This window comes from Cladophialophora immunda, assembly GCF_000835495.1.
Source record: "Cladophialophora immunda strain CBS 83496 unplaced genomic scaffold supercont1.1, whole genome shotgun sequence".
NCBI classification, from domain to species: domain Eukaryota; kingdom Fungi; phylum Ascomycota; class Eurotiomycetes; order Chaetothyriales; family Herpotrichiellaceae; genus Cladophialophora; species Cladophialophora immunda.
Genome location: NW_015622541.1, coordinates 3,882,930 through 3,901,380, shown reverse-complemented (window position 1 = coordinate 3,901,380; position 18,451 = coordinate 3,882,930). Strand labels below are relative to the sequence as shown.

At 52.6% G+C, this 18,451-nt stretch overlaps 6 protein-coding genes across 6 annotated transcripts; 3 read left to right on the top strand and 3 right to left on the bottom strand.

The window, feature by feature from the left end:
* Positions 1-56: 56 nt before the first annotated feature.
* Positions 57-1,037, top strand: PV07_01140 (uncharacterized protein). The gene is made up of 2 exons (XM_016387649.1): positions 57-374; positions 435-1,037. Exons 1-2 carry the CDS (start codon positions 274-276, stop codon positions 904-906), a joined length of 573 nt encoding a protein of 190 aa, XP_016254577.1. The 5' UTR covers positions 57-273; the 3' UTR covers positions 907-1,037.
* A 51-nt stretch (positions 1,038-1,088) lies between these two features.
* Positions 1,089-2,873, top strand: PV07_01139 (septum-promoting GTP-binding protein 1). Its single transcript, XM_016387648.1, has 3 exons — positions 1,089-1,658; positions 1,714-2,006; positions 2,068-2,873. The coding sequence occupies exons 1-3, from the start codon at positions 1,265-1,267 to the stop codon at positions 2,242-2,244; spliced, it is 864 nt and encodes a 287-aa protein (XP_016254576.1). The 5' UTR covers positions 1,089-1,264; the 3' UTR covers positions 2,245-2,873.
* Positions 2,416-4,751, bottom strand: PV07_01138 (uncharacterized protein). Its single transcript, XM_016387647.1, has one exon. It carries the CDS (start codon positions 4,081-4,083, stop codon positions 3,400-3,402), a length of 684 nt encoding a protein of 227 aa, XP_016254575.1. The 5' UTR covers positions 4,084-4,751; the 3' UTR covers positions 2,416-3,399.
* Positions 4,752-7,213: 2,462 nt separating this feature from the next.
* On the bottom strand, positions 7,214-9,324 carry PV07_01137 (uncharacterized protein). The gene is made up of 3 exons (XM_016387646.1): positions 8,094-9,324; positions 7,674-8,027; positions 7,214-7,553 (listed from the first exon to the last, which is right to left on the bottom strand). The coding sequence occupies exons 1-3, from the start codon at positions 8,454-8,456 to the stop codon at positions 7,380-7,382; spliced, it is 891 nt and encodes a 296-aa protein (XP_016254574.1). The 5' UTR covers positions 8,457-9,324; the 3' UTR covers positions 7,214-7,379.
* A 296-nt stretch (positions 9,325-9,620) lies between these two features.
* PV07_01136 (uncharacterized protein) lies at positions 9,621-11,116 on the bottom strand. The gene has a single exon (XM_016387645.1). It carries the CDS (start codon positions 10,989-10,991, stop codon positions 10,056-10,058), a length of 936 nt encoding a protein of 311 aa, XP_016254573.1. The 5' UTR covers positions 10,992-11,116; the 3' UTR covers positions 9,621-10,055.
* Positions 11,117-14,427: 3,311 nt separating this feature from the next.
* PV07_01135 (uncharacterized protein) lies at positions 14,428-18,213 on the top strand. The gene is made up of 2 exons (XM_016387644.1): positions 14,428-14,910; positions 14,969-18,213. Exons 1-2 carry the CDS (start codon positions 14,536-14,538, stop codon positions 18,026-18,028), a joined length of 3,435 nt encoding a protein of 1,144 aa, XP_016254572.1. The 5' UTR covers positions 14,428-14,535; the 3' UTR covers positions 18,029-18,213.
* Positions 18,214-18,451: the final 238 nt, after the last annotated feature.

The following is an 18,451-nucleotide window of genomic DNA, read 5'->3' as shown; positions in this document are numbered from 1 at the left end:
ACCAGCTCAGTACTCGGTATCCTCCAGAGGCAGCCTTGGGGCTACCGGGGTGCCGCAATCCTGGAGCTTGGGCTAGTCACGCCTTGCTTGGGGCTGCACTGCTCGCCCTTGGATCGGTTGCGTCATTTTAGAGCCTCGCGAATCATCCAAAGCTTTGCCATTCCAACCACCAGCTCCTTGTATTCACACAGCATCCGTCAAATCAGAACATCCATCCATAAAGGTGCGTTTCCAGCTTGACCAGTTGTCTTCGTGCCGCCATCCACAATAAATATGCCACCGCCCACGGACCCAGACATCAGTCCTCCTCCGCTGGTGGAGGATGCCTGGCATATCCTCTACAATCCCTTCAGTGCCACCATCAACGTTGACGAGTAAGTTCTTCACGGGGACGGTGCGCAGAGAGGCAGATGCCTAATCAATATGTGACACAGAAATCATCCCGGAAACCCCATCAAAATGTTTCTCCTGCGACCTCTCTATGCGCCTCTCCTGTTTTCCAATGTTTCATCTGATGCCCGCGATCACTGTGCCAACGAAAGGACATTTTTATCCTGGCTCCGGCTGTCCATCTACATGGCTGTTGTCGCCGTTGCCATCTTCATCAACTTCCATCTGAAGAGCCAGCCCACATCCCTAGAAGAGCGTCTATCCCACCCACTCGGAATCATCTTCTGGGTTCTTTCCCTGGCGTGTCTGGTGAGCGGATTGGGCATCTACATGCGGACAGTCACAAAGTACGCGAGACGGCGGGCTTTGGTCCAGACAGGGATGAAGACCCAAATCATCTTTGGAGTAGTCTCGACTGCGATTATTGCCGCTTGTGCATTGTTCTTGGGGGCTGAAGTGCAGGCGTCGAGACAGCGGCAGGCTGCCGCGGCTGCGAGTGTATTATATCGGACCTAACCCATGAAAGGCGTTATTGATGATGACGAGTATTCATATGACTGAAAAGGAACCCGATCCTCCAAACTGTAACGCGCTCACTGTCGAAGCTTGATAATGTGACTTTCTCGGCGCTGATTGGGGTACGTAGACGCGTCGTCCGTGGTCGAGCGTGCCTCGAGTGTTGATTCGCTATGTAAGGGCTCCTGTCAACCCTGCCTTACCTACACACCAAAACTTCATCCTTTGACCACATCCGCAGCCTCAGACCGACGCTCATCCACGCTGCATGAGTCGACCCAAGGCTTCATCCGCAGGCTTTCAAAGCTAACTTCCATCGTTTCCTCTCGCCCGTCCTTCACTCGTTGTCGCTCCAGCCATGGATGCCACCACTCCCACCGAATACCCCGCCGATTCGGCATACAGCCCTCACATCGTCAATGACCAAGACCAGCCCCCAGAAGACACTACCGCGATCCAGAGCGGCCATCAATCCCAGACTTCCACTGTTACCGCAACCCCGCCGATGGACAGTGACTCCAATCAGAGATATAACTCTCCCAGCCTTTACCAACAGCCGACGTCAAGACCTGGTTCTGGAATGGGCGGACATCAACAAACACAGTATCAAGAGAACCGACAGCCACAGCCGTCCAGCAAATCCAGTGTCGTTATCAAAGTTGGAATGGTCGGAGATGCTCAGATAGGGAAGACAAGTCTGATGGTCAAATACGTCGAGGGTAGTTGGGATGAAGACTACATACAAACATTGGGTGCGCTCTCTCCCCCTCTGATGATTTAGCCGCCCGTAAGCTAATGCCCCGTCAGGCGTGAATTTCATGGAAAAGACCATCTCGATACGCAACACAGAAATCACCTTTTCGATTTGGGACCTCGGTGGCCAACGAGAGTTTGTCAACATGCTCCCCCTTGTCTGCAACGACGCCGTCGCCATCCTCTTCATGTTCGACTTGACGCGGAAATCAACGCTCAATAGCATAAAAGAGTGGTACAGACAGGGTAGAGGCTTTAACAAGACTGCCATCCCTTTCTTGATCGGTACAAAGTACGACCATTTTGTTAATTTCCCAAGGGAGGATCAAGAGGAGATCAGCAATCAGGTGAGGCTGAAAAGATCCGTGCCAGTCACCTCCCAGGCACTGACCATCATGTGCACCATAGGCCCGAAGATTCGCAAAAGCTATGCGCGCCAGTCTCATCTTCAGCAGCACCAGCCACAGCATCAATGTCCAAAAGATCTTCAAAATAGTGCTCTCCAAAGCTTTCGATCTGAAATGCACAATTCCGGAGATTGAAAACGTGGGCGAACCGCTGCTACTGTATCAGTCGGTCAACTGATGTGGGCGTTCCTCCATTGTACTTCACTCCCGGAGCGACGCAAAGCGCCCCTGTAGCAGCAACCCGAGCTTTATTCTCTTGAGATGTACTAGACGACTTTGATACGGACGAATGATTCTCGACTGTGCAATGCGAAATGGGATCTATTCATGAGAAGAATTGAACACGTCCACAAAAGCCAACTCCACGCCACACCTACCCTCGAAACATCTTGGGCCAATGTCAGCACCTCATCGGACACCAACTCGATGAGGCTGCCCGGCTCTCAACCTGTATTCTGTCTGTTCCCGCCCGATTGTCGGGCATATTGTCGAAATCTCTTCTTGGCTCCAGCAGTGGCGTTGATGGAAGTAGCTATCATGTTCATGTCTTGCGACCAGAGCTCCTTGCAGGAGTCCCCTTTCTGCCTTTCTCTACGGTGTAGGAATAAGCAGAGTGGAATGTGGGCTATATTCTTGGTCGGTAGAATTCACTTAGGGGAGAGATGCATGAGGGACCCTGAGCGAGGGAATAACGCGTATTTCTTTAAGCGATGAGGATGTTCAAAGAGTATTAGTTTAGTCCAGAGACCACTCGCGTGGTCAAAACCGGTCAATGACCCCAGAATGAATCTGAATGAGCAAAATGCCGATGGAAATACACATTGTGACAGTCTGTAACAAGGACTCACTCCATCAACTTGCCTCCAACGTGTGTGACTTCTCGACTTTGAGCTTGCGTAAGCCACACAGGTTTGACCCAAGTTGATTGAATCGGTCTTATTGTTCCACACCTCACACTTGCCTGGCATCTTGGCATACAAGCGACCGAAGTTGACTGATGTTGCCTGCCGCCAGCTTATAAGTCGCCCGGGCATGTTTACCCGAGTAACACCCTGTAGGAGGACGAAGAGGCAGACGATGTGGGAATCCCATTCCAGCCCAGCCGGGGGGGAGCCCGACCTAGAACTGGAACTTCTCCCCTACAAGCCGTTCACTGAGCTCCCAAACCTCGTCGATGTATCTGTCATGACCCTCGTGGACGCCCACTTTCGTCACCTGGCAGTCGTCAAGATAGGCGCCCGAGTGGGCCGCCAGTGCCGGGTCCAGCGCAGCACGCAGCTGAGTTGCGCAGCCCTGCTGCAGGGTTTTGGGCTCGGGGACCTTGAAGTCGGGGTTATACCGCCGGGCGACTGCGATGGCTCTGTCGCGCACGTCGCCGGTCATGTAGCCCTGGAGGTTCGTGCGGATGCTCCCCGGGTTCAGGCTGAAGACGGCCATGTCCTTGTGGTTCGGGAGGAGGAGTCTCGCAAGCCGCTTCCCGTAGAGGATCCCGCACGCCTTGGAGAAGGTGTACGCTTGCATCGGGTCGTAGACGCGGCCGTGGTCGTAGGACACGTCGCGCAGGGGCTGGAGGGCGTACTCTGCGCTGCGCTCCGAGGCCGAGCTGCTGACGATGACGAGGCGGGACCGGATCAGGTCGTTCTTCAGGAGGAGATTGCCCAGGAGGAAGTGGCCCAGGTGGTTGGTCCCGAACTGCGTCTCGATGCCGTCGTCCGTCAGGCCGTATGGCGGCCCCATGATCGCGGCGTTGAGCATCACACAGTCTATCTTGTCCGCGGCGAGGAGTGTCTTGACATCCTCGGCCGCTTGCCGCACGGACTTCTGGCTCCCGAGGTCGAGCTGGATGAAGCTGGTTTTCACGCTTGGATCGATCTCGTGGACTTGGTCGATGAGGGGTTGGATCTTCTGCCCTGAGCGGCCCGCGAGGATCAAGTGTTTGGGGCTCGCTCGCGCCAGACAGAGCGCTGATTCGGCGCCGATTCCTCCTGGAGTTGGACCGGTGATCAGGACTAACCATGGAATCCGTGAGCAGGTATTCCACCCGAAGTCTGGGGGACACTAGGACTTACAGGTCTTGCCTTTGACTTGGTCCTTGAAAGTGTCGACTATTTCATCGCCGGTTGTCTCGAAGCCGAATGCCATGGCGTTCAACCGAAAGAATGCTCTGTAGGTGTGGTGCGAGACTCTGAAATTGCAGGGACGCCGTCAGTGGTGTTCTCAGTCCTGCCAATGTGTTCGAGTTCGCAGAAGACTGTGTCCCTTTATATCCCACGACCACCGACTCCGGTTGACCACGGTCTCCCTGTTCATTACCGAGTACTTGAGACCTCGAGCTGCTTCCTGCACGCAAAGACACACAGACTCTTTAATCCCGTAACGCCATCTGTCAGCATGCGACATCTGCCCTGGATTCGACCAATGCCCGCGCTGTTTCTAGTTGAGGCTGTCCAATCAAGCGAGGCGCAGCGCTTGTTCGTGTCATCCTTTGGAGGGGCGATGCCGCTGTTTGGCGGCTTGAGCAGGCCTCACCAGCCTATCTCCGGCTTTTCGCGTGCAGCCTGCATGGATCGTCAATGCAGGAACGAGCGGATCTGCGAGGCTGGGTGGGTTGCAACGCACCATGATGTGTCAAGGCGACAAATTACACCTGGCGTGCTAATGAAAACTTCCAAAGATGATCCTGTGTGACGATTTAGAATTGAAGGTCTTGGGAGAGGAGGAGAAGTGTGAAAGGGGGGTGGATGCGAAGTGGCGGTGCGTCTGGAGGCTGGGCGCGCCACCTGGTGCTGAGCCTCCCGTCAAACTTTGCTTCCACTGAATAACTCCAGTCTCCCACGAAATGTACACCTCGTACGAGGAACAACATATCCCTCATCACCGGAGAATGAGCACAGCGAATATTCGGTGTCTTATGCAGACTACACCGATTCGATTCGAGAAAGCGTACAGCCTCTCAGGGTGCGTTCCTTACTCTCCGAATGCCATCGAGATCTCGGGTACCAGTGTCTGCGCCAATGTGGTCTTGTTCAGCCTGCGGTTCGCTGAGACTTTTGAGCAGTTCATGCTTGCCAGAACCCATTGCCCCAGCTTCAAGTGGCCGAGCATCATGCCTGCGTCCCTCTCCGTTGAAGCATCCATTCCCCCGATCCTGCTCTGCGGAGGTGGGCGACAATGGCTAGAGTCTCGACGGTTTCGAGGATGCTGCCAATCAATGCTCCTGGGGTGGAAGAGCAAGTCAGTGGTCTGTTTCCCTCGGATATGGGATATGGGATAGGCAATAGTGGTCGCAATAATCCTTGTCAGAGCAAATCGAACAGAGGATTTCATCATCTCTAGGAGACGCAACTCAATGGTAACAATAACATCATCACGGGAAGGGGACCAAGCATGGATCGGGCGGAGTAGGCTACTTACTTTCTGTCAAGTGACGTCGAAGCATTCCATTCGAGCATCAACGAACGGTCAACAAGTGCGCAGAGTGTTCTGTTTTCGCAGGCGGTAGGTACAGGCTTGAACACAGTTACCCGAGACTCGAATCAGCATACGTGCAAACCAAAAGGCAGAGAGTGGCAGCAAAGAATGACCCAACCCGGTCAGATAAGTATAAGCTTCTGCTCGCATTTACGCAGGTGCCCTTGGGCTCGTGCATATTGAAAGAGGGTTACCTGGTCATCATGGGCTGGCTTCGGTTGATGCTTGGAAGTTGAGTCAGGGATCGGAAACTTACAATGCATGGTTCTGTGTTTCAATTCCGTCTCTTGGAGGGCCTTTCGCTGAACGACTCGACGGTCCACTTGGGAAACGTACGCCTTGGCTTGGCTCTTGCTGGTAAGTATCCTCATTGCCATGTTTTTTGGGCGCTGGCTTCAGTTCGTTGTCATATTCTGATGTCTCGGTGTCGCATTTATTGCTGGGAAATCGGATAGTGGGCGTCTGCCATACTGGATCTTCTCACCAGGAGCAACGTCTGCAATGCCGAAGGATGGGTTGCAGGACATCAGGAAGGCGTTGGCCAAGATGGCCTCGTCGTCGTCGATGGTCGAGCATTGTGGCATCGAGTTAGGGTCTTTGTAGGCTCTGCTCCCAAAATGTCAGTTCCGGCTGTGTTCCATCAATCCTGCAAGGACCACAAAGAGAGTCACCATCTCCTTGTTAAAACATGCATCTCTGTCTCTCACCAACGGATGTGATCCCGTCTCACATTCTCCTCCCAGAAAGAGATTGTTTGCCTGTCGAGGTATTCGGTCAGTGTGTGGACAAACAACGCCTGAATCTTTGTTCGTCAAGGATGTTTTAAAGAGCAAGAAAATCTCTGGATGGACAGAGACCGGCAGGAATTGAATCAAAAACACGAAAAAGATTCGTCCAAAGCGGAGACTGTTGTCGTCTTCAGCCGCAATAACAGCATCAGCCGCGCCCTGTCTTGGGCCTTGACTGCTGCGGTTGGGGCTGCGCGGCTTGTATTGTCTGTAAGCGGCGGCCATGGACAATGGGAAACGCTTGACTCTGAAGCAACTGTGCTCAATTCATACACTGGATGCAATTCTATCTTTGGTACGCCATTTAGACTCTGCCCTAGAGGCATCTACAACAGGTTGTCCTACCTAGGTCACCTTCCATCTCCTTTCTGTCCACGCTTTTCACCATGCTTTGACCGGTTCACAGATCCAGAAAGACGGACATCTACGTTTTCAAGTCCAAAGTTCCTCTACACGATCAACTCCGAACGAAAAACCCCCCTTTTCCTCCCGTAAACGATCAGAGTGTTCAGGCTGGGACAGGTCCTGGCGATCAAGGCGACGTTTCCCCAGCACGGAAAGGAGAGGCAGAGAGATATCCAGGCAGATTACCACGTCGAAATACAATGCTTTAGACTCAGATTTCCCTTATTCCAACCGCATCAGCGATATTGAGACCAGCTCAGGCGGAGTGGGTGTCCGTCGAAGTGTCCGAGGGTCAGGATGGAGCCTCGTGCCCGCAAGGCTGGCGCGGTAAAGGGGGGAAAGGATGGAGACGGTGCATCGCAGCGGGGCGAAGCCACAGTCGCCATCACGTACATAGCGCCTTAAGTTGCTGTTTAATCGCAACGGCATATAAACTGTCACCGACATGGTGATCTCCAGATATTTACTAGCAGACTCTCCATCGGCAATTTCCAGGTCAAAGAGCTTTTATGGTTCGGGAATACATCGTACATACGAGGGACAAACTCGATCACAGAAACCGGTGAGCGGACTAGCTACAGGAGGGGCGCCAGTAAAGATGGCTTCCGCGTACTCTGTTCCGTCTTCACGATGACTCTCGCATTCGAGTTCAGGCATACTTGCCCACAAACGCAATCAGCGCGTTGTCGACCTCCTTCGGGTGCGAGGCGGACAAGAAGTGTGCGCCGCCGGGCACCACGACCAATTCTGCCTTCGGCGAGTTGACGAAGAGCTTGATCTCCTGCTCGGCATTGGCCACGCTGTAGACAACGTCGTCTGAACCCTACACGACTCTCACGTTAGCATCTCTCTCACACACACACACGTCTACGCAGACCCGCATCACATCGTGAAATCAGTTTCTCATGAAGGGGCGAAGGGGCGAGGACAGGGGATTTCTCACATGTAGCCACATGACCGGACACTTGACGTCGAACAACCGGCCGTGCAGGCCGTCTCGTTCGCGCAGATTGATCGCGGCCATGCGCGCGCGTCGGCGGCCGTCGTCGCCCTGGTAGTTCGCCTGGATGGTCTTGCGCCAGAAGTCTCGCGTCTCTTGCGGGCAGTTCTTGCCGAAGCCGATGTCGATCAGGAAGTCGCAGTACTCGAAGTCGGGCTGGAAGTCGGGCGTCGGGGTCTTGCTCGTCCACTTGTCGATGGGGCCCGTGCAGGCGGCGACGCCGTCCCAGCAGCCGAGCTTGCGCGTGCGCTCGGACTCGTAGTCCAGCGAGGTGCCGAGGGGGATGATGCCCTGGATCTACAACAGACAGGTCAGCATCGGGTGGTCGGTCGGGTGAGGGTGGTGGTGTCATGGAAACCATACTTTGTCGGGCGCCAACAGCGCCATCCGCACCGTAATCCACCCGCCCTGGCTTGTGCCCAGGACGAAGGCCTTCTTGATGCCAAGCGCGTCCATGACCTGGATGTTCATGATCGCGGTGTCCCAGTATGTAAAGTTCTCAGACTTGGTGCGTGTCTGGCCATGGCCGAGCAGTTCGATAGCCAAAAGGTTCATCTTGTCCGTGAGCGCCTTGTTGGCGTACTGTTTTCGGTAGAGCTCAGACGAGGTGGTGAAGCTGTTGACGAGGATCAATGTCGGCTTGGACGCGTCATAGGGGTGAGGCATCTGGTACGCGGCGTCGATGCCGCCCAGATGGGGGACGTGAACGGTCTTGGTGTTGGGCATCTTGTGATTCTCAGGTATTGAATGGTCGGTACTGGTCAAGACAGCATACAACGAAAGAGACAGAGCTCTTATTGCAGGTTTCTGATGGAGACTCGGGCTATTCTGCGGCGGATGGTGCTGCGCCTTTGGAGTTCCAACTGCCGGAGGCCTGGAAAACAAGTGATTGTCTTTATACTCGCCCTTTTCCTTCGTGGGTCATGGCTTCTCCATCTTTCTCGGTGTCTCCCCTCATTTCGCAACTTGCGGTTCCGCTCTGACGGCGTCCTCCTGCGATCGGTCGACCAGGAGGAAGTGTATCCGTTCTTGGGAGGAGGGGAACCATTTATGTCACTGTGGACCCCGGATGGCTGGTTCGCGCCCTCTGCTTGGCCCGGTTGCTTGATGATTGTCCCCGCGAAAGCAGACCCGAGTCTGACGGGGAACCTGGTCGCAAGCTGGTCCCATCTGGCATCCAGCGAGCTAGGTGATCATCGAGGGAGTGGGGAGTTGATATTGAGGACACTCCTGGGACGTAGCCCGGGATTTGTCCGACTCCATCAGCTCCTTTGTAGCCATTTGGCCGAAGGTTAAGCTCGCCACCAAGGGCCATGGAAAGGCAGCTACAAGCAAATTTGGAGAAGTCGATTTTCGAGATCGACGTCAAATCGCCAAGCTCTTGTTTCCGAGCTTTTTTGACCAGAGAATCGGGAATCTCAAACTGGAAAGACATCCATGAGCTGCAATTGGCGACATCTCTTCTCTCCCGGCTGTGTGCCTGACCTTCAGCAGAGCTCTCTGAGAAAAGTGGAAAGCAGCTGTTTCATTGCGACTAACGGTTGAGAGAGCCATTTCCTCGGTTGTATGCAGATGAGATTGATGGGATTGGGCTGAACATCTGTTGGAGCAAGAAGAAACGATTCCAACCGACCGACTGGTGGCGACGAGGCTTTGGGGAGCCGCCACGATGCAGCAGGTGTGCCGACCTTGCCCCGAAATGGGGATTTGGCGGATCCCATGTCGTGGTTGGGGTATCGCCCTCTCTCTATCATCAGGAGATGTACGGGGTATTCCTACTCCATGGCTAGATAGGTTCAGCAACTGCCAGCTACGGTATGGGATGATCTCCGCCTTGTAATGAGCGCCTTGGGAAGAAATAGAGAAAGGCAGCATTCGAAACAAAGCCAATATTGTGTAAGTAATAGGTCCTCTTTATTCATCTATTTACTGCCAAGCCAGTTGCCTATATCATGCCTTATCAAGTAGTTGTGTGCTATATATTTGTACCGTTCAGTCCTTGCACACTTATCCAGCTTCATGCTATGTCCAAAATCTTCAGTTGCAGTGCCTTGTTGCTGTCGTATTCTCATCCTTGTACCATCCGAAAATCCAATGGGGTATTTATTATGTGCGTGTCGAACAATCGAAAATGCCAATCGAGCATTAGTAAGTCGTAAGTCATAAACCAAATGTCGTCGTGGAAGAACTGCCGAAATCACTGACGTATAATGAAGTGCCGAAGAATCTTTCGCCCTTTCCGTGTTCCCCAATCTGCCCACCCCCGTTGATAATGAAATGATGCATTGGGTTGGACACCTTTGGCCGGTCTCATTCGCTCTTGTTTTAGAGCACAGGCAAAAGAGCAACCGCGGCTGCAAGAAACATACTAGCGGGCGATCCAAGTCTGTTCGCAGCACCAACAAAAGTAGATGCCATAGGTGTATCTGGTGTGCTGCTCGAGATGCCCACGGAAACAGACGAAGTCGCACCAAAGGTCCATGTCTTGGTAAGTGTAGAGCTCGATGAAGCTGAAGGAAGAGTAGGCATACTCGTCCAGTCTGCCCAAGTTGACGATGGAGCTTCGGTGGCTGCCACGGACGGAGTGGTGGAACTCCAGTCTTCCCACGTGGAGCTCGTGGCCTGAGGAGGGACAGGTTCGTCTGAAGTCGAAACTGTCCAGTCAGACCATGTCTCCGCTGCCGGAGTACTAGTCGTCACGCTGGGGCTCGCAGTATTCCAGTCAATCCATTCCGAAGTCGAATTCGTGCTGGTTGCATTTGACCACTGAATCCATTGAGGAGAAGGAGAAATTGTTGTGCTCGAGGTCGTACTCGACCAGTCGGCCCACTGAGAAGGAGTAGACGTGGGGTTTGGCTTCGTGGTGGTGGTGCTCGAATTAGACCATTGAATCCATTGAGGTGCAGGAGAGCTAGTGGTTGTGTAGGAAGTTGTGGTTCTTGTCGAGTTACTCCAAGCTACCGCAGTGCTAGAAGTGTTGTATTTTGCTGGCTCCCGCTGCTCCGCGCAGTATGTGACCATCGCACCGATCACGGCTGCAACAGATCCAGGCGGGGCTGTTGAAACGACGCAGTATTGAATAGCCGCAATGGAATCGGGGTTGCAGATGTCGGTTTGGTCAGATGAAGTTGCCGCAATGCAGGCAGCCAGGTAGTCTCCTTGAGCAGGATCGGTGGCTTGTGGCTTTGGGAGTGCTGAAGAAAATGAGAGCAAAGAGAGGGCGGTTGCCACGACGGCAGCGGATCTTGTGCGCGAAGGCATGATTGGATGAGATACAGCTGTTTTGCAAGGATGTATGTATCCTGATATCAGATGGAGGAGGAGAGATATAAGAACCCACACTTGCTTGGTTGTCCAGGGATCAGGTCAGAGCTCCTGCGTCGGACTGTCTTGAATGAATGAAAAAGGGAACGTGCACAAACCTCTAAGCGACCCTGTCATATATACTTGTGATGCAGGGATCTGGAACTGCAAACCAGCCTCCATTAGGAGAGAAGACGATCCTGTTCAGCCTTGATCAGCAAGTGACTTTGGGACATTCAGTGGCTAGCAAGCCAAATGGGCAGGGACTGCGTAAGATATCGGTGGCAGCAGAGAACAATCCAGAAGGCAGGGGGTGTGCGAGGGGTTGGCATTGCGCACTGCCAAGCTTTTACCACCAGTCTTCTCTATCCCCATTGGCCAAGTCTTTAGTGGTGGACACACCAGCCTCGTCGCACTAGACCTAAATTGAACGATGTAAACAAAATATGGATGGTTGGTTCATTTTGGTATGCCTGCACCGACGGCTGGGTATGGGGTGCGTTCGTCGCCATCTTTTCAAGCTTAACCTTATGTTGCGAGCTCCCAGCTGTATGAGATTCTCTGTACTCTGTATCGAGTACTCCGTACGGGGTAACGGCGGCCTCATGCATCAACCCTCTATCACGTGTGTGATCTTGACAAGATACAGGCGTTTACTATCTCCCTTACATGTTCATTTCTACACACGCGCAATCACAGGCGAAAGTGTTCACACCTAACTCTGACACGGCTGAACCCATCTCCATTAGCAGTGATCTCGACCTAGATTTTCGCCACCCAGCTCAGCTTCTGAAGTCTGCAAACCTCTTCTGTGGCTAGCAACTGCGCATTCTGCCGATCCAACAGTCGAAGGCTGGGCGTTTCAGCTTCAACGCCCCACCTATAGGAATTACGAACACAGCCCTCGCTGCTCACCTAACTACGAGTACTATCCAGTGTTGCTAGTGATGTCCTTCAATCATGAGCCATGTCCTCGGCTCCGCGCTTCGTCATATGGTCCACAATCATGAAACTCATCCACGGAACCCTTCCATAAACTTCGAGGCCGGTTCTTTCAAAAGGCCAAATAGTGACCCAACCCTCGTACTCTTGCAATTGCGCTCCTTGTAATCGTCCATTCAACCCCGGAGCTCGCGCATGCGTCCTGGTCTCTGGCGGCCTCGAATACCACCAGCCGAGCCGAGTTCAGAAAGTGGCGCGGTTTCCGATGGAGTCCGAGGGTATACGCTATCTCTGATATCGGCGAAATGCTCAACAACGACGACCGGCTGTCAACTTGGATATGGCCCAATCTATAGATAAGTGACAGGAACACTGTTGCGTCGGAACATGAACATACGCGAATGATTCATTCTGAGAGAGGTCCACTTTCTTTTGGTCCTCAGACTGTGTAACTAAATCTTGAATTCGATTCTGCATCCTCGTACGAGCACAGCATGAGAAAGCAAATGACTCGGGCACAATAACGAACCACATGTATCAGTCCGTCGAAAACGTGATGACCTTGTTGAGCAAAATCTTGGAAGAATTCAAAGACGACAAAGAGGGAACGGAGGAGAGACAGGAAAGTACTGGGCAAACAGCTGGACGCCATGAAGACACAGGCGGAGAGATGCGCCCACGGCGAAAGCCGGTAGATCGGCTGGAGCAGCAACGGCAGTAACACTCTAATTAACTGGCCATGGTTTTCGAGGCACTTGGCTCTGTTATCTGCTTTCCTAGTATATGGGACTTCGTATGAAGCATCTTCTATGGTGGCTGCGCCCTCGACTTGGAAGAAACCGCAGCAATAGACTGCCGACTTCAAAACGGGCCAAGCAGGCCAGTTCATCGCCCTAGCTACGTCATGCTAGACCGTGCCGTGGGGTATACGATGGACCGCGTCACGAAGAGGACCAGGACTCCCACGCGCTCAGCCGGTTGAACAAGCTTCTATTAAGTCCAGAACGGAGTACTTGCCGAATGTGTGACGACTGCTCAACCACCTCAGTCGCCTATCAAACACAACGCAGACTCATCGGTCGACGAGATGCAGCCTGCCGAGAAGAGATCCGTAGTTTCAGCTACACCACCCTTCTCCGTTCAAGGAGGTTTTCCGTGGTGGTCAATGCACAAGACGAGACAGTGCGTATTCTGACCCTGACCGACAAATTAGACAAGTTGCTGGTATGCCCATGGTTGACGGGAGAGGCACCTGAAGAGCTGTGGGAGAGGAGTTTTGGTTTCAAATGGAAGGATGCGTGCTACATACGTCAATATGAGCAGTGTACGTACCTCCTTCCGATCGACTGCTTGGACTGTGGCTAATGAACCCCATAGACGTGGCACTTGGTCAAAAGGAGGCCAGAGTAGACCAACGCGAAATGCTACTCCTTCCAGACAATTCCATGTGGCGGTTGATGCATATGGACTCCGAGTGGAAGTGGGTATGTGGTCCAGTGAGCTGGAGACAAGGAAAGGTACAGCGGGAAGAGCGGTACTAGTGCAAGTACGGGCAGCTTGTTTGCTGGCCTTCAAGCGCCAATAGACATTTTGGCTTCTTCTTTGGTATGAGTGGCCGTGAGTAGGACAAGTAGAGAACAGGCGTTTGGAGGGAATGTTCTAGTAGGAGGGGGCCACCCGGCCATCGAGAGCGACAGTCTTTCTGCGTATACCAGCGGAAGGACGAAAAGTGTAGTGATCGTGCAATGAGTTAGCATCTCGACATATCCCATCACTCCCTTCCGCTTCAACAGACACGCATCAGTTCGACGGTATGGTCACGGTGTCGTATCCCGACGCGGGTACTGCATTCGTCAGCTATAGCTTGCTCACACAGGGGCCAATTAGCCTCCTGCAGCGAGAGCTCCACCTGCAAGTATTATGTAGTTCCATCGTAGTCAAAACTGACATTATGTGCGTGGTCTTTGCGCTGGCACTGTGCGACCTTTCAATGACGTCTGAAAGGGTTGTTCAGGCAGCACAGACTGGCACAGACCGCCCTGCAATCACCATGATGTTGTGAGATACGAGGCCGTTGGCGTGTCGCATTGCGCTGCCGGAGGAGGGGGCCTGCAGCATTCCGTGTCCTCTTATGCATTGTTCGCCGCACGCGTGACCAGGCTGTTTGCCCCGACATTTTCGCAATGATGTCCAGCTGAGTGAGTGTGCATTCGACCTGCCTTGGAGTTTGTGATGGCAGGAAAAGGTCCCGTGCTTGTACCCAGCGATCGTATCGAGGTAGGTAGAGTAGAAATCCTTTGTGAAGGTCCTCAATTTGGCTTGGCATAAGGCTGCAGATGGAGCGTGGATGGAGGCTGCGTGGCTGGTCAGAGGCGGCAAGGCGCAGGCTGGTCAGGCGCAGGCGCAGACGCACGGAGGTGCCAATGTTTGAGATGTTTGCTCCTTCGAATGCCACCGCCGACCTTGCCATCCCGCCATGATTACTTGATCCTGGCCTCTGTTCAACCGTGACGCATTCTTGTGCCTGCCTGGATCATTCCAAACGGGCAACTTCTTCTACATGAGATTTTCCGTTCGCCTGGCATCCTTGGCTCTCATCCCTCTTCGAGTCTCTTCACCGTCCCGCCTTCGGCCGTCATCCAAGCCTCTGGCCACGACTCCTCGATTGCCGCCGACATCTTCGACTCGGTCCTTCGCTACAGTCATGAACTCGGCCAGGCACATAACAGATGACTTGGAGAAACCGGACCTTGACGACAGATCCTACCGAGTCATCGAGCTTTCTAACAAGCTCGAGGCTCTACTCGTCCACGATGCAGAGACCGACAAAGCCAGCGCAAGTCTTAACGTCAATGTTGGAAACTTCTCAGACGAAGAGGACATGCCCGGTATGGCTCATGCCGTCGAGCACTTGCTCTTCATGGGTACCGAGAAAGTGCGTTCAGATCACCCACTTGAGTCTCTGTTGTCTGCGATGCTGACCGATCAAACAGTACCCCGTAGAGAACGAATACAGTTCCTTCCTCTCGTCGAACTCTGGGCACTCAAATGCATACACTGCCGCTACGCAGACAAACTATTTCTTTGAATGTGCGGCGCAGCACGAGTCGAACGACAAACTTTCCAATGGTGTAGTGAATGGGACTACCGAAGGCGCGATGAATAGCATGTCGAGAGGACCTCTGTATGGAGCCCTGGACCGGTTTGCACAATTCTTCGTAAAGCCGCTCTTTCTAGAGAACACTTTGGACAGAGAGTTGAGAGCGGTGGACTCAGAAAACAAGAAGAACCTACAAAGTGACGGATGGCGCCTATCTCAGTTGGCAAAATCGCTCTCAAATCCCAAACATCCATTCCACCATTTCTCCACGGGTAACCTGCAGACCCTGAGGGACGAGCCCGAGAAAAAGGGTGTCAAGATCCGCGATGAGTTCATCCGTTTCTATGAACGCCATTACTCGGCAAACAGAATGAAGCTCGTCGTTCTGGGCCGTGAGTCCCTCGATGAACTAGAAAACTGGGTAGTGGAGCTTTTTTCTGAAGTGAAGAATAAAGACTTGCCTGAGAACCGCTGGGATGGTGTTGAAGTGCTCAGCAAAGACCAATTGTCGGTCGAGATCTACGCAAAACCAGTCATGGAGTCACGTTCTTTGGAGATAAGTTTCCCCTGGCAAGATGAAGAAAACATGTGGGAGACCCAACCTGCCCGTTTTGTCAGTCACTTGATCGGGCACGAAGGTCCTGGCAGCATATTGGCTTATCTCAAACACAGAGGTCTGGCTCAAACCCTGTCCGCTGGCTACCATCCTGTTTGCCCAGGATCTGCCTTTTTCGAGATAGACATCTCATTGACTCCTGATGGGCTGAAAAACTATCACGAGGTCGTCAAGATTGTTTTCCGGTACATTGGAATGATGAGGGCAACGCCCCCAGTGGCTTGGATGCACGAAGAGATGAAGAATATGGCGGATGTGGATTTTAGATTCCGCCAGAAGTCTCCTGCCAGTCGGTTTACCAGCGCCGTGAGCTGTGTGCTGCAGAAGCCCGATTTGCCCCGAAACTTGCTGCTCAGCAGTACCAGTAAGTTCAGAAAGTTCGATGCTCAAGCCATTGTGCAAGCCATGCAATATCTCCGCGAAGACAATTTCAGGCTTATGATAGTGTCCCAAGAATACCCCGGTGACTGGGACCAGAAAGAAAAGTGGTACGGGACAGAGTACAAAGTCGAGAGAATACCCACCGATGTGCTCTCGGACATCCGAAAGGCATTGGCCGATTCGGAATCAAACAGTATACCGGAACTCCATCTACCGCACAAGAATGAATTCATTCCTACCAAGTTGGATGTGGAGAAGGCGGAGGTCAAGGTACCTGCAAAGGCGCCAAAGTTGCTTCGAAATGACGACAAGGTCCGTCTATGGTGGAAAAAGGATGATACCTTCTGGGTGCCAAAGGCCAATCTGCAAATCAAGATCCGAAATACCGTTACCTCTGCAAACACAGCGAACTTCGTCAAGACCAATCTTTTCATCAACCTCGTCAAGGATGCTCTGTCAAGCTACTCTTATGACGCCGAGATTTCTGGCCTCTCTTACGCTATCGGCCCCGACATGCTTGGTTTCGACATTAGCGTGCACGGCTACAACGACAAGATGGCCGTCCTCTTGGAGAAGATTTTGACAACGATGCGAACGATTGAGATCCGAACGGATCGATTCGAGATCATCAAAGAGCGCATGTCCAGGAAATATAAGAACTGGGCATATCAGCAGCCGTACTATCAGATCGGAGACTACACCAGATGGCTATTGAATGAACGCTCGTGGATGAACGACGCCTATGCCAAGGAACTTCCGCACATCACAGTAGACGACATCAGAACATTTGTTCCAGAACTCCTCCAACAGGCACATTTTGAAGTGCTGGCACATGGAAACTTGTACAAAGAAGAAGCCAAGAAAATTGGTAATCTGATCGAGTCCACCCTGAAATCACGCGCATTTCCTCCCTCGGAATGGTTGTTGCGAAGGAATGTCATCCTGCCGGAAGGAAGTAATTTCGTCTACAAACAAGTGTTGGGTGATCCCGCCAATATCAACCATGCAATTGAATATTATCTGGATGTCGGCAACGTTATGGATCTAGATCTGCGAGCGAAAGTACAGCTGCTCAGTCAAATGACGGATGAACCAGCTTTTGATCAGTTGAGGACCAAGGAACAGCTCGGCTACGTGGTATGGAGCGGGATACGTCCTGCAGCCGCCACGATGGGCTACAGGGTATTGATACAGAGCGAACGAGATCCAGACTACCTTGAAACGCGGATCAATGCCTTTCTGCTCAAGTTCAAATCGGATTTGGAGTCGATGCCGGACGAAGAATTCGAGGGCCACAAACGCAGCCTAATCAACAAACGATTGGAAAAGCTCAAAAACCTCGACTTCGAGACCGGTCGCCTGTGGGCCTACATCAGCGCGGAATATCTGAACTTCCACCAAGTGGACCGAGATGTCGCCGTAATCCGACGGCTGACCAAGGATGATATGAAGGGCTTTTATGCACAGTATATCGACCCAGAGTCGCCAAAGCGGAGAAAACTGTCGATTCATCTCGAGGCCCAAGCTTCAAGCTCAGTGCCGGAAATTTCACCAGCCGAACAGAAGGACCAGTTTGTGGGGCTCATTGGACAGGTCCTTGGATCTCTGAGCATTGCTGTTGACGAAGAAAAATTGAAGCTTCATTTCGCAAAAGTTGACCTTTCGAGCCTGCCCGAAGTCTCGAATGCAGTCAATGAATACATTGGGAAGTCGACTCCACCGACGAAGAGCAATGAAATCCTCAAACAGATGACAGAAGCCATCCCGCAAATGCAAATTGCGCTCAAGATCAAGCCAGTTGAGCCGCCGAAGGATGTTGCTGAGGTGGCTGCACAAATCCCAACCCCTGTCATAATCAAAGATGTCGCGATGTGGAAAGCTGGCCTGGAAGTGACCAAAGGACCTATTCCGGTCGAAGATCTGCAGAGTTTTGAGGACCTTGAATCTAAGTTGTGAGGTTGAACGAGGTCGCAGCCTTGCCTTGGAGACGAGGATTCAAGAGCTTGTCACTGCTATTGTCATCGCCCTGACAGCAGAACATAGCGAGGCGTTGTTGGCAAAGTCGCCATACATCTGTAAAGTAGACATAGATCTCACGATACACTTCAATAAAAGATCAGCAGACCTCGCACAAGATTAAATCGTTCGTCTCCTGTTTCATAAGTGGCCGCTTTGCAGCGGACCGGAGACATGTGACGAGGCTGGAATACAATGCCAGAGATCTCGGGTTTCGGTGAGGGCGCGTCGCGACTTCGGCGCAGCTTGCACGCACATGCAACACCTGGAAACCCTCATTTCCAATTGAGCAAAGAGACTTATGGTTTCACAAGTATTCATCTAACCGCCTCTTCTCCCTCTTTTTCTCTTTCCGTCATTTTT

Coding starts and splice junctions, on each gene's coding strand:
- PV07_01136 (XM_016387645.1), bottom strand. CDS start 10,991: ATGCCTTCGCGCACAAGATCCGCTGCCGTCGTGGCAACCGCCCTCTCT.
- PV07_01138 (XM_016387647.1), bottom strand. CDS start 4,083: ATGGTTAGTCCTGATCACCGGTCCAACTCCAGGAGGAATCGGCGCCGA.
- PV07_01135 (XM_016387644.1), top strand. CDS start 14,536: ATGAGATTTTCCGTTCGCCTGGCATCCTTGGCTCTCATCCCTCTTCGA. Junction 14,911..14,968: donor TCTTCATGGGTACCGAGAAA/GTGCGTTCAGAT, acceptor CCGATCAAACAG/TACCCCGTAGAGAACGAATA.
- PV07_01137 (XM_016387646.1), bottom strand. CDS start 8,456: ATGCCCAACACCAAGACCGTTCACGTCCCCCATCTGGGCGGCATCGAC. Junction 8,028..8,093: donor CGCTGTTGGCGCCCGACAAA/GTATGGTTTCCA, acceptor TGTCTGTTGTAG/ATCCAGGGCATCATCCCCCT. Junction 7,554..7,673: donor GTCCGGTCATGTGGCTACAT/GTGAGAAATCCC, acceptor AGAGTCGTGTAG/GGTTCAGACGACGTTGTCTA.
- PV07_01140 (XM_016387649.1), top strand. CDS start 274: ATGCCACCGCCCACGGACCCAGACATCAGTCCTCCTCCGCTGGTGGAG. Junction 375..434: donor GCCACCATCAACGTTGACGA/GTAAGTTCTTCA, acceptor TATGTGACACAG/AAATCATCCCGGAAACCCCA.
- PV07_01139 (XM_016387648.1), top strand. CDS start 1,265: ATGGATGCCACCACTCCCACCGAATACCCCGCCGATTCGGCATACAGC. Junction 1,659..1,713: donor AGACTACATACAAACATTGG/GTGCGCTCTCTC, acceptor ATGCCCCGTCAG/GCGTGAATTTCATGGAAAAG. Junction 2,007..2,067: donor AAGAGGAGATCAGCAATCAG/GTGAGGCTGAAA, acceptor TGTGCACCATAG/GCCCGAAGATTCGCAAAAGC.